This window comes from Notamacropus eugenii, chromosome 2 (genome assembly GCF_028372415.1).
Source record: "Notamacropus eugenii isolate mMacEug1 chromosome 2, mMacEug1.pri_v2, whole genome shotgun sequence".
Taxonomy (NCBI): domain Eukaryota; kingdom Metazoa; phylum Chordata; class Mammalia; order Diprotodontia; family Macropodidae; genus Notamacropus; species Notamacropus eugenii.
In genome coordinates this window covers 163,394,697-163,409,087 of record NC_092873.1, presented here as the reverse complement: position 1 = coordinate 163,409,087, position 14,391 = coordinate 163,394,697, and the positions used below count along the sequence as shown (strand labels likewise).

The following is a 14,391-nucleotide window of genomic DNA, read 5'->3' as shown; positions in this document are numbered from 1 at the left end:
CATGGAGTTTTCTTCTACTGATATTTGCAAGTCGCCTCAAAGACTTCTTAGAGGATCCAAAATCTAGAGCAAGAGGGGAACCTCAGAATTCATCTAGTTTAACCCACTCTTTCTAACAGATGAGAAAACCAGGTTCAGGAAGGTGAAGACACTTGCCTCAGGTCACCCCAGCTATAAGCATTGGAAGGGAGATTTGAACTCAGGTCTTTTGATTCTAATGCCAGGGCTCTTTCCACTATACCAAATGGCTTCCCACTCAACACCACTCCACTCAGCCCACCATGACTACGCTGGAGATAGAGACACTGGAATCAGTGGTTGCTCATATATTTAGAAATTCATCCTTTCATTACAAATGGAGGCCAGCACTTGGCCACATCATTCATTCCCAACTCTTAATGATAGCAATACAAGTTTATGTGGTTGTTTTAAATAGTAACAGAAGAAATGAAAGTATTTTTGAGTAGAATAAGGTAAAGACACAAGAAAATTAAAAATTCCATGTGCATGAGCAGGGAGGGAGGGGTATTTCCATCTTGTGATCATCACCTTTGCCTGCTCTCTCCACCCACCCCCACCTATAAAAATTAGACTTGGTTATCGTCAAACAAATACATGCTTTCTGAATCCATTGAAATCTAGCTGCACGGTGACTCCTGTAGGACATGCTACTGGAAATGTGTGTGGTTACCACAGTTCTCCATGTTTCATACCAGATTTCTGTCATTGTGTAAATAACCATGTGATCACATCACCAGAATATAAGATATGCGCTGTCTCACACACCTTTAGCAACTCAGTCCAACTCCTTCTACTCCAAGTCACTCACTTCAAAAACAAAAGTCACACACACTGAGGTAATCTTGTCTTTTGGAGGAACGTTCTAATGGTATGTGTGTGTATGTGTGTATGTGTGTGTGTGTGTGTGTGTGTGTGTGTATGTGTGAGTGTGTCCCCAAAAATACGTACTGCAGATCAGTAAATTTAGTTACACCCATTTTCTTTAGAAAACTTTGCTTCTGCTGAAATGCACAGCCTTTTCATGAAAGGAATGAGAAAAGCACACATTCATAACCCCTGCCCTAGAAAAGGCTGGGGCTGGTGGACCTGTGGATCTCGAGTGGAGCAGTTCTGAGATACAGTAGGGTGTAAGCCAACTGAGTGTCTGCCCTAAGTCTGGGACTAAAATGTTGAATGCCCCATAGGGTCAGAAGGCCATTAGATTGTCTTAGAAGAGATAAACTGGCCTAAGTTGGAAAAATAAAGTAAGTTTAAGCTTCCACACAGATCACAATTGGTATCAGGCCAGTGAGGAGCTCTGTACTTCCATACCCTGGTGAGATAAAAAAGTCTCAAAAAAAAAAAGTAATGGTAAAGTCTCTGATATCATGCATAGTCACACACACACATATACAATCAGCTCCATGTCCTATTATTTCATCAGATATGCCATCATTGTGACATTTCTACGAATATCTAACCTTAGGGTTTTGCAAAATTACCTTTGGAAACACTAGAACAGGTTGGTGAATCCCATCATAGCCACACCCAGGTGTGCCTACAGGTGTGCTCAATTTCAGAAATTATTAAAAGTGAATCTGGAGGAGGTTATATTAAACTTAGTATTTTCAAGAGGACTCAAATGACCTACACTTTTCTCACCCATATCCATGTTTATCAGAGAGCACTACTATATGATATATGGATGCAACTGACCTAGTTGCCTACCTCCTGTACAAGGGATATAGTGAATTTGAAACAGAAAATAAAATTACATTTTTAAAAAAGAGGGATACAATGGCTTCCAAGAGTATGATTACATGACACAAGGAGAAACAGTTATTGACTTTTCTTATATAGAACTGTCCTTAAGGTTGACCCTTAACAAATCAAATATCATTCACCAGCAGCAAATGAAGTTGCCTCCTGCCAGTCAATGCTATATTCTAGCAGGATATAGTAGAGGATTAACACTATTAATGAAGATAAGTAAAAAGAAAAAGAAAAACTGATCTTCCTTCATCTTATCTCCTATAGCTTTAAGAAACTTCACTTATAAATACATCTAATAGAGGGGTTTGTAACTTTCTTTGTGACATGGCACTCTTGAGCCTTGATGAAACTTAAAAACCCCTTTCTCAAAATATTATTTTAAATAATTGAAGGAAATGCTAAATTTTAGTAGTTATTGCAAATAAAGGTGTAATTTTTTCCTTACCCAGGTTCACAGACTTCCTGCAACCTACCCACTGACTCCTTGTAGGTCCAATTACACCAGATTTGATCTACATACAAACCAGTGTCACAAAGGAGTCCTGATGAGGCTCTCCATGTACTTAAAAGTCGAACATGTGGCCCTTTAGTGCTAGTCCTATTAGATGGAGAATCACAGGTGACTGGAGAAATCAAGCATCAAGACTCCAAATTGAATTTGCTACTGGGTATATAATTCAAGGCATCCTTTTAGGCTGATCTTCAGAATTATTTTCCCTTGTGTGTGATTGACCTACATGAGGGAATCATATAGGTTAGTCTGGCCTGGACTAGCCTGTCTCTCCACTACCACTTTTAATTGCACCATATACTTCTCAAGACAGATTTTGATTCTTGACAGAACAACTCCAAACCCTTTACTTACATCATCCTGGACATCCAGGTCACAGCCTGCCTTCAACAAGATCTGAACAACAGGAAGATGGCCTTTATTGGCAGCAAGATGTAGTGGTGTCCGGCCATGCTGTAGAAAAAAAAAATTGCTGATTTCAGATCAATGAACAATTCAGAAGCATCACCTCTACTGTCTTCCTCTTTCCCACCTCATGTAAGAAATGTTGCTTCACAGTGACTTTTATTCAGATCTTTTCTCCTTATTCACATAGAAATTCTCATTAATTTAGCTAGAACAAAGGGTAGATTTCCATTCAGCAGAGTAATTTGAGCCAGGATTGGGATGAATAACTGAAATCCAGTTAAAAAATAGAACTTCATTTTAGCCAATGATATAGCACTCTCACTAGTTTCTTATAAAAGGTCAGTTTGTTAAACCACTAAATTGGGTGGTTTAACTTTTATCTTCCTTCATTTTCTTCCTGGTATCAGTGTTAAATGAAGAGGGAGAATAGCTAATTCAGGGGTGGGGAACCTGCTGCTTTGAGGTCACATATGGCCTTCTAGGTCCTTGGGTGTGGCCTTTTGACTGTGTCCAAGTTTTACAGAACAAATCCTTTTATTAAGGGGACTGGTTCTGTGAAGTTTGGAATCAAAGGGCCACACTTGAAGACCTAGAGGATTACACGTAGCCTGGAGGCTACAGGTTCCCCACCTGTGGTAGGTAACCAGAAAAATCACAAGTTAACTATCATCTATCTAGACAAAACCCACTAAAACCCCCCCAAAACCCCCAAAAACAAAAAAACCCCAAAACCCAAATGTGATTTCTTATCTTCCAAATTCTTTTCACCAAAGAACTTTTGATTCTGAGGCCCCAGATCCAGGACATCCTTGGAAGAAATAATGCAATTCAACGCAAATAAACAAACTAGAAAATAATAAGAATTGCATTTTCCTTCTGAAATAACTGTATTCCCAAAGAATTTTAATTTCTTTTTCTTACTCCCCCAATTTCTACTCACCCTGGGGAAATGGCTCTGCCCAGTGATCAACCCTGCTTTAAATAGCAGCCTCCCAGTGTGCTGGAACATACCACCTGATGGAAATCAGGGAATCTTTCCTGCCACATTAAGGCATGTTAATGTGATCAAAAGGTTTACAACCCCCTGTGAAAGACTAGCTTAACAGATGAGTTATAGGTCATGTAGACAACAAAGTCTCTAAATGATGCTTATTAGAACTTTTAAACTGTTTTCATAGTTCAAATTTGTGAAAAACCACCAGAATCTGCTAAAACTATTCTTAAAATCTAGGTTTATTTGCTATATACTAGCTTGTTGTGGAGAAAGTAACAATCAAGTGATAAGAGAAAACAAAGACTCTTAATTTCCACAAGTGAAACGCAATCAAGGAGGTAGGATTCTGGGGACAGAGGGAGGAAGGAGGTCAGAGCTTACGTTAAAATTAGATTTTTTAATTAAGAACATAGCTTCTCCCTAGAAAGTGGGTTATAAAGAAATCTTTAGAAAAACATCATCTAGTATGAAGTCAAGGAGTGACCTTCACTCCCTTGTAATTGTGCTCAGCCACATTCCAATTTAACCTGGATTTTTAAGGTTTAATGAGGATCTTCTCTAGTTGTTAGGACAGCACAAAACCGATGGTCTTATTGACCAGTTTCCTCTCAGTGGATCTGGTTACTCATTGTAGTATGAACTGAGAAGTTTCCATTTCTGCCTTTATTACAAATGCATCCATGGCGCTCATACTTTGAAATTTTATGCACATCTTTCATCAGAGAAAGTTTGTGTCTTTAAGAGATAAAGAGTGTCTACTGTCTAAGTGATACATATACATACATATGTGTCTCTTAAACATATAGTGCAAATGGATTACAAGTTGGGTCTAGAATGAAGCGGGTGGGGGAGAACAGGCTAGATGATTACCTTCAAGAAAATGTGAGGATCAAAGGATATAAACAGGCAGTTTTCAGATGAAGAAATTAAAGCTATCCATAGTCATGAAAAAATGCTCTAAATCACTATTGATTAGAAAAATGCAAATCAAAACAGCTCTTAGGTACCACATCACACCTATCAGATTGACTAACATGACAAAACAGGAAAATGATAAATGTTGGAGAAGATATGGGAAAATTTGAACACTAATGCATTGTTGGTGGAGTTGTGAACTGATCCAACCATTCTGAGGAGCAATGTGGAATTATGCACAAAGGGCTATAAAACTGTGCATGCCCTTTGACCCAGCAATGCTACTTCTAGGTCTGTATCCCAAAGAGATCATAAAAACAGGAAAAGGACCCATATATACAAAAATATTTATAGCAGCTCTTTCCGTGGTGGCCAAGAACTAGAAATTGAGGAAATGCCTATCAGCTGGGGAATGGTTGAACAAGTTGTGGTATATGAATGTAACAGAATACTGTTGTTCCATAAGAAATGATAAACAGGCTGACTTCAGAAAAACCTGGAAAGGCTTACATGAACTGATGCTGAGTGAAGTGAGAAGAACCAGAAGAACATTTTACACAGTAATAGCAACGATGTGGGATAATTAACTTTGATAGACTTATCTCTGCTTAGCAACGTAAGGATCTAAGACAACTCCAAATGACTCATGATAGAAAATGCTATCCACATTCAGAAAAAGAACTATGGAGTTTAAATATAGATTGAAGCATACTATTTGTTTTCTCTCTCTCTCTTTTTTTTTTGTTTCTTCTTTCTCAAGGTATTTTCCCATTGGTTCTAATTCTTCTTTACAACATGACTTATGTGAAAATACGTTTAATATGAATGTATATGTAAAGCCTGTATCAGACTGCATTCTGTCTTGGGGTGGGGAGAGGGAAGGAATGGAGAGAAATTTTAGAACTCAAAATCCTGTGGAAGTGAATGGTGAAAACAAATAAATAAACAATTAAATAGAAAATGAGGGGGCTCCTTGAGTAACAACAACTTATCTTCAAAACAAAGCCCTATCTTTTTCAGTATCAATATTCCATTGACTCACTATGGCTGCAAGTCACAGAACAACATTACAGACTCCAAAGAATTAAACATAAGTGCTACTCAAGAGGGCATTTGAAAGGCACCTTGGGCCCAAGAGCAGGCTAAAACATAAAACAAAGAATCATGAAGAATCAGAGCATAGAAACAGAGGATCAGAGATTTTGAGCTGGAAGGAAGGTCAGAGGTTATCTAATCTAATTCAATGTTTCATTTTACAGATGTGGAAACTAAGACCCTGAGAAGTAACATGACCTGTTCAAAGCACCATCAAAGAAATGAATCATGAAGAAAGATAACAGGCTGAAGAAAGATACACAGCAAGAGCAAGGGACAATCTGTATGTGTGTTTTTATAACATCAGAAGAAAGTGAGGAAATCCCCTGGCACACTGGGTGGCCCTCTTGAGTTGAAATTATGGGAAGACATAAATATAAGTCGCAGAGGGCAGGCAGGTAGGGAAGGTTGAGGTCTGTGTTACTGAAGGGAACATCCACACTGATGAGATCACATTTGATGCACATGAGATGCATTTGAGGACGGCAACCACAAAAAAGGGAATGTGCGTCCGTATCAGTGTACGATGAAAGAAGAGAAAGCAGCAGGAATGAGAATATGATTGGGTGAAAAGAGCACCAGACCAGAAATTAGCCTTCAAGGCTAGTCTGTGACACTAAGTAACTCTGTGGCCTTGAGCAAGATACTTTAATTCTCTGAACCTCAGTTCCTTCATCCACAAATTGAAGGTGTCAGACTAGGTGACTCTAAAGTTCTAACATTCTATGATTCTCTTAAGTGCTTTGGAGCAGATTGGGCAGGTGACTTCAGTTCCAAAGCATTATGAGAATCATAGAATGTTAGAACTAGGAAGGACTAGAATTTGAAAGAATGGGTTTATATCACAGGATTACAGATTTAGAGGTGTATGGTTCCCAAAGGTTGTCTGGCCAAAGTTCTCCATCTTAAAAAGGAGGAAACGGACAGGCCAGAATCATGTGAAAAAGACCTAAAATAGATGAAATACAATTATATAGACTGCTCTTGTTATGCAAATTCACATTAAGCAGATATAACTTCATGTAAAGAATTCTTAAAAAAATATGTATTCCAAAAAAACCACCTATGTTAATTCTACTGTACAGTACTGTTCTCTCCCCTCCATTCCTGCCCCATGACTGGGTACCTGCCCACCAAATTAACAGACAAACCCTAAGGGATAAAAAACCCTCCAAGCTAAAGCAGGAAAAGGAATTTATAGAAAGACCACCACCACATTACTGGGGATAGATGGGGACTGAAAGAAGAGATCTTCACTGGGATACATATGTCTGTCTTCTATCTGTCCAAGCGTTGATATTGCCTGTCTGTTCCCAACCACGTCGTGTTACTCCTTTTCTCCTATGTCCATGTCTAGCCCCCATGTGTCTGCCCCCAGCCTGTTCTTTCTCTCAATTCTGGACAGGCCCCCATGTGTTCTTCCTCCTGCTCTCCCTTCTCTGTCCCCAGACACCACCTTGAATTCTGTACTGGCCGTCTCCCTCCACAGATGCACAGCTTCCCTCCTTCTTCACTCCTCCATGTCTGGGGCAACTTCCAACTACATAAAAATCCCTTTATGTAGAGGTCTGTGGAACAGTCCACTCACATAAAGTAAGGACTGTGTGTATCTACGTTTCAAAAAGTAGAGAAAACTGCCCAGAAAATAAAGTTGGAAAAATAAATCTAAAGTACAAGAAGAGAAGTAGTAATGGCTAAACCCAGCAGCATTTCAGATGAAGGGAGTAAATCTGAGAAAAGGTCACGTGGAATGGTTCTTATATTTCTCACCTTAGCAAATCAGTTTTAGTCCAAACTATAAGACAGAGCTCCAAACCTGGTCAGGATCAGATCAACTGACTGTTCAAGGGTAGGAAGTTTCTAGGGTTAGTCTAGAATTATAAGGCAGGCAGATTGAAAGCAGGTTTATTACTATTATTATGACGACTACTACTACCACTACTACTACTACTGCTAAGCTAATATTTATGTAGAACAAAGGTTGAACTTTTTTTGTGTTTTGGACCCCTTTGGCAGTCTGATGAAACCTAAGGACCCCTTTTTAGAAAAATGTTTCAAACATAAAATAGTTTTCAGAAGAAACTATATTGAAGTATAGTTAAGAAAATATTTTTTAAAACAGCTTCACAGGTTCCAAGTTAAGAACCCCTGAGATTTAAAGGTTTTGAAGTGGTTGACATTATTATCTCATTTTATCCTCACAATAATCCAATGAGGTAGACACTATTATTATTCCCATTTTATAAATGGAGAAAACTCCCAGAACTAACCTAGAATAGTATGATAATGCCAACAGTAAGAATCATAGTTATTACTGATACAGCATTTTGAAGTAGACCCAAGTTCAGAAAGACTCTAGGCAAGGGGAGAAAGCTAATCTAAGTCCAAAGAGTGAAGAGTAAGAGACAAGTTTCCTGAATGTATTTAGTGTTGCTGTTCAATTGCCACAGAAGTCAGTGAAGGAAGGCTCTTATGGAGTTCTTAGAATTTCTCTGCCTCTTCATCCCTTCTGCATAAGTACTGGGGGATGTAATTATTTTCATGGTGCAAATGCTTATCATGTGCAAGATAACTAAATGTCCCATGAAATGATGCTGCTACTTGGTTTTGGATTCACTAAAAACTCTATTAACCTAATTCCTTTCAGTGGTTGCCCCAAAGAAAGTTCTTTTTTTTTATTTTTCATTTTTAACACAATTCATATCACATAACACAATTCCAGCTTTTGGTCAGGTGATATTTCTTTTAAGGCATTTACAATATAGACCACAAATGGATTTTCTCTTTTAACATTAACCAACTGAGATGCAAATAATAACTATGCATGCTAACTCCATAAGCCCTTGACCTAATTGTCTCCACACTATTACTAAGAATTAAAGGACCTTTACTTACTGTTGCTGGTCTAAAGTCCTATGCCTAATAGCTTAATTTTAGACTTGACCTCAGATGTTCCCCTACCAACAATCTATAATTTAATAGATCTGGCATTAAGCTTACAAACCTTTTGACCATAGGAAATTGCCACTAAGAGTAGGGACATTGCGGGGAAACAATATCTCCCCAACTTCATGTCAGTTCCAGGCAGGAGTAGATTGTCCACTTGCATTCAGTGAGGCCTAGAGTCTGCCAGGCTGAACAGCCGCTCTCCCACCCTTCTCATGAGATCACCTTTTTCAGTTCATACCAGCATCTCACAGGCTATCTGGTATCATGGACTGGAGGCTCAGACCACCTTTGTTGCTATCCATACTTCGAGTTAGACTCAGAAGAACAGTCACTTAACAGTCCCAGAGCATCTTAAAATAGCAAGTTCCTATAACCAGGTTTCAGATATGACTATAATTTCACATTGGCTAAGGAACATCTATTGAGGCAAGTCTTAAGTGGCTTGCATGCCTTTCTATACATGTTCTAGTTCCTGATTAAATAAGAATCATAAAATCAAATTTACCATTAAAACCTTAACTTTTCCATCAATGCCAAATTTTACCCAAAGTTACCTGCCTCTAGGAGACTTAGACTAAGATTCATTTCCCCAAACTAAAGATGTCTCTGATTTAGCCTCAGTAATTAATTCAATTGTTTTAATATTAACTGCTTTTACATCACTTTGTAACATGTCCAATTTTTCTCCCCATCACTCCCCTCCCCCTCCTTCCTAATACCTTGCATTCTGATTACCCCTTCCCTCAATAAGCCCTCCCTTCTATCACATCCTACCCTTCCCTTATCTCTATCTTCTCTCTTTTCTTGTAGGGCAAGATAAATTTCTATACCCCATTACCTGTGTTTCTTATTTCCTGGTTATATGCAATAATAGTTCTCAACATTTGTTTCTAATACTTTGAATTCTACCTTCTTTCCCTCCCTCTGTCCCTACCCATCCCCACTGAGAAGGTAAGCAATTCAATACAGGCCATATATGTGTCATTTTGCAAAAGACTTGCATAATAATCATGTTGTGTAATGCTGACTATATTGTCCTCTATCCTACTCTATCCCCCCTTATTTTTTTATATTTGACCTTGTCCCTTCCCAAAAGTGTTCATTTCTAGTTACTCCCTTCTCCCATTTGCCTTCCCTTCTATCATTTCCCTCACTCCACTTGTTGCCTCCTCCCCTACTTTCTGTATAAGATAGATTTTCATACCAAATTTAGTGAGCATGTTATTTCTGCCTGAAGCCATATATGGAGAGAGTAGCTTCACTTTTCCCCTCTCCTCTTCTCCCTTTTCTCCTCCTTTGAACAGGATTTTTCTTTATCTCTTTTATAAGTTATAGCCTGCCCCATTCCATTTCTCCCTTTTTTCTTCCCAGTATTTTCTTCCCTCACCCCTCAATTTTTATTTTATATCTTTTTTGTGTGGATATCATCTCTTCTGATTCAACACAGCCTGAACTCTCTGTTTATATGTGTGTGTGTATGTACAATCCCTCCACCTACCCAAATACTGAGAAAAGTCTCAAGAGTTATAAATATTTTCTTTCTATGTAGGAATGTAAACAATTCAGCTTTAGGAAGTCTTTTATGATTTCTCTTTCCTGTTTACCTTTTCAAGCTTCTCTTGATTCTTGTGTTTGAAAGTCAAATTTTCTATACAGTTCTGGTCTTTTCAACATGAATGCTTGAAAATCCTCTGTATCACTGAATGACCATTTATTCCCTTGAAGTATTATACTCAGTTTTGCTGGGTCACAAAGAAAGTTCTTAAGGAATTCTAGTTGATTGATCAATGGCTTGCCTCTTCAAGGAGAATGTAGGAGCCATCTCCATTTGGCTGTCTTCTGGTTGAGTTTTCAGCAAAAGTATTCAGATTGATACCACGTAATTCCTCCAGTGGTATGTCCATATACTGGTCCCCAGGCAAGGATCTCATATTTGGAGTATCAACATTGGAATTAATGTTAACTGATGACTTAAAATCTGTAATTCTTAGCTCCCTTACCCCCTTTTCTGCCACTCCACCATCATCACTGAGAAATAAAGGGGGTCATGCAGATAAAGGATCATTATTTATTTTTCTTTGTTTCATGGGTTGGCCATAGCCAAAACAAAAATTCACTAAGCCTTTCTTTATTTGGCTAGGCAAAAACAGACACAGCCTGTTTCTGAGACTGAACTTGAAGCCTTTCCAACATGGTAGAAGTTGCCAAGAGTTACTCTGTTCCCCCAGCCTTTCAGAAACCTAGGGTCACCTCCACACCATGATGAAGAGACTTCAGAGCAAACTATGTGGGGGAATTCTGCCACAAAGTGGCACTATTAGGATGAAAAAGGACATTACTTTCCTTGCACTGTAGAGGAGCAGAAGAGCAGTGTCAGACTCAAATAGAAATGGGGGCCACTAAACCATACATAAGAATCCCTGCAGGCCATATATTGACTTAGAAAACCATATATGTTTATACATTAATTTTTTATGTTAATGTATTTTGTTAACTATTTCCCATTTACATTTTAATCTGGTTCAGGCCATACTTGGAAGTGTTGTGGGCTGCATGCTGTCTATGGGATGTGTATATGACACCTGTGTTTTAGAGATACCTTTTCTGTATCCTAGGACTAGGATTTTATAAGACAGAATTAAATTTCTTGCACACACACACAGAAAGAGCACATCATTGTGCTGCAGGAAACAGGCAGAAGGGAGAGAGTCACTTGTCTGTGCAGTACTTAGCACAGTGCCTGGTACATAGCAGAAGTTTAAGAAATGTTTACTGATTTATTGATTGACTGAATGAATGAAAACTGGAAGTCCTGGTGAAGGCCTGAGGGGGCTGTGTTTTTTGGAATAAATGCCATGCCTCCAGCCAATTTTGCATTCAGGCTTATTTTCTAGTTTCTCAGAACTCGTAAATAGGAAAGAACAAAAATTTTAAAAAAGATAATATATAGTGTGAATGACAAGAAAAAATGAGTAAAGATAATAAAGTTTCCTTTTTGCCCCACTCACCTCAGCCTCCAAAATTAGTTCAATTCTTGCTCAAGTTAGATTTCAGAGAGCAAGGCTGGCCCATCCTCACTCTTCTGTTAACTTTAGGGAGTCAGACACAGAGCTCACTCTCAGAGAAGTTGTAGATTTTTGTGTTAGCTGCTCCACTTGGAACTCCATGGCTGCCTTTAGATCTGACCAGTCTCTCTAGCACAAGAGTTTTTAACCTTTATTATGTCATAGACCTCTTTAGTGGTCTGCAGACTGTAGACCTTTCTTAGATTAATGTTTTTAAATACATAAAACAAAATATATAGGATTACAAAGAAAATGAACTATACTGAAATACAATTATCAAAAAAAAATTTTTAAGTTACAGGTTACAGGTTAAGAACCACTGGAACTCTAGTATCTTCTAGACAAGAATGGTCAGAATCCCCTCCAGAACCTTCCCTGGGCTAGCCACACACCAGAGCCCCACTCCAGACTTACGTCTTTGGGCCAAGACAAAATAAACTGTCATCCTTCTTAATAGCATCATCCACTAACTGCCAGACAAGAAACGAGACCCAAATCATTAAAATGAGAAGCTTCCTTTAGACAGACTGAGAGCTTGCCACAAGCTGGCATACTACCAAAGATGCGTGATCCAAAGCCAGGAGGTAGAAAAACTGGCAGGCTCACCTCCAAGCAGCATGTATTTCCCCTTTGGTAAGGGGCCATGGAGGAGAGGCAAGTGAACAGAAACAGGTACGTGAAATGTCTCTAGGGAAGGAAAGAAAGGAAAAAGGGAGGGAAGGAAAGAAGGAAGGAAGGAAGAAAGGAAGGAAGGAAAAAAAAAGGAAGGAAAGAAAGAAAAAATAAGATAAAATCAAGTGATCAAACTCAGAAACAACTCTGGGGCTGTACACCCTTCTGGGATTACATAGATATGTTCTTGCGAGTTGAACCCCTATGTCCTGACTTCAGGCGTAACTGGGAATAACAAAAACAACAGAATGGGAGCGCCCCATGTCCCAGAAGGTTATGGATAAATCACAGCAGGGGACTCTAAAGGGAGAACAGAATAGGATGAGGACAAAACATCTCTCTCTCTGTCTCTCTCTCTCCCCTCTTCCCCTCTTATTCTCTCCCCCTCTTCCTCCCTCCCTCCCCACACACCCCAACACACTCCCCCTCTCCCCCAGCCACCCAAACAATCCCTCACAAACCTCCACGTTTAGCTACAAAAAGCCAACTCCCAGTCTTTTCAAACGGCCAATGCAGCTCTGTGGCTACAAAGGGAACATTCCACAGGCAGAATTCCATGCTAAGATAACAATCTCCCACTAGTGAAGAAATAATTGGGGCTGAGCCAGAGCTAACTTAGGCCTAAATAAACTGCGAAAGGAAGCAGGGGTGTTTATTTTCATAACGGGTGAGATTCATTTGTAAACTCTCTCCTCACCTGCACATTCTCCAGCAGGGAGTACTGGGAGTTTACATCAGAAAGACTTGACATGAACACCACTTAACACACAGGGGAAAGGGGAGGGAGAAGGGAAGATTATCTGAAAATGGCAGCTGCATCAGGAAATCCACTCCTCCCTTTTAATAGGTGTCATTGTGCCTCAGCATCACAAAACGTGACGGTTCATAAAGACTCTCAGAACACAGACCACACAGAATGAAATTTTCACTTTCATGGTCCCTTTTCCCTACTTCAATAACTCAGACCCTTCTGTACCAGAAGGCTAGGTTTATCAGGTTCTAGTAACACTTCCCTTGGATAAAGGTGGATGGATATTCCATCAGGGAGCTGCTGCAAAGTCTGAAAAGAAAGGAATATGGGATGGCTCTTGCTATAGATTCTAAGATAATATAAAAAAACCCATGTTTGCCCTGTCCAAAAATATATGTTTCATTCTTCAAAAACCATTTATTAAACATCTACTATGTGTAAAGCCTGTGTTAGATGCTGGAGATACCCAGTTCTGCTCTCAGTGACTGACAATTCAATGCTCAGAGTATAATAAATACCAGAATAATTTAACAATAATTCTGTGTTACCTATAGTGTAACATATACGTGTTATACATGTTACACATACATGTTACATATAATAAATATGTATTTATAATATAACAAATTTAATGTAAGGAAGAATGTGACACCTTTGGAGTGAATGAGGTCAGAAGACCAATTACCAAGAGTTTAGAAGATAATTAGCGAAGATAAGCTAAGCTAGAGACCCACTGGCTTCAAGACTTTATTCTTCAAGACTTAGTGGTGACTAAGATTTCTTCATCTGTGATAAATAATACTTGCACTACTTAGCTGAGGAAAGCATTTTATAAATCTTCAAGTACTATGTCACTATGAGTTAGTGTTATTATTATTAGAAGGAATGACAGGTAGCAATGAAAAGTTAGTTGATGACCTGAATTTGTTATAGACCTAGTCAATTAGTTTGATGATTTGTTTTAACAATGTTGAGCTGTTCAGGGATCACTGTAGAGGAGGCAGATGGTAGAAAGAGCACAGAAGGTAGAGGAAAGCATAACTGAAGAGGTTAACTACTGAAAAGGAAAGGAATTAGGCCAGGCTACAATTGAAAGACCAGGGAAATGGAGAGGAAATTTCTCTAACTTTTGAATAAGGACAAGAAGGAGGAAGAGAAAGAGGAAAAGGAAAAGGAAGGAAAGAAATGGATTTAAACTTCAACGTCAAGTTAGCTGCAAGAAGAATTTCCTAAGTGAGGATTTTTTCCCCTAAAGGTT

General features: G+C 38.8%; 1 protein-coding gene across 11 annotated transcripts in view; it reads right to left on the bottom strand.

Annotated features, from left to right (window-relative positions):
* The window catches only part of ANKRD6 (ankyrin repeat domain 6), a 95,936-nt gene that overhangs the window by 39,647 nt on the left and 41,898 nt on the right, over positions 1-14,391 (bottom strand). For 6 of the 11 annotated variants that reach the window (XM_072642818.1, XM_072642821.1, XM_072642825.1 and 3 more), the window contains exon 2: positions 2,639-2,737. In XM_072642818.1, the coding sequence (XP_072498919.1) occupies positions 2,639-2,737 (99 nt within the window). Of the gene's footprint in view, positions 1-2,638; positions 2,738-14,391 lie in introns of those variants that run through there. The other 5 variants (XM_072642819.1, XM_072642822.1, XM_072642826.1 and 2 more) reach the window with 3 other exon arrangements.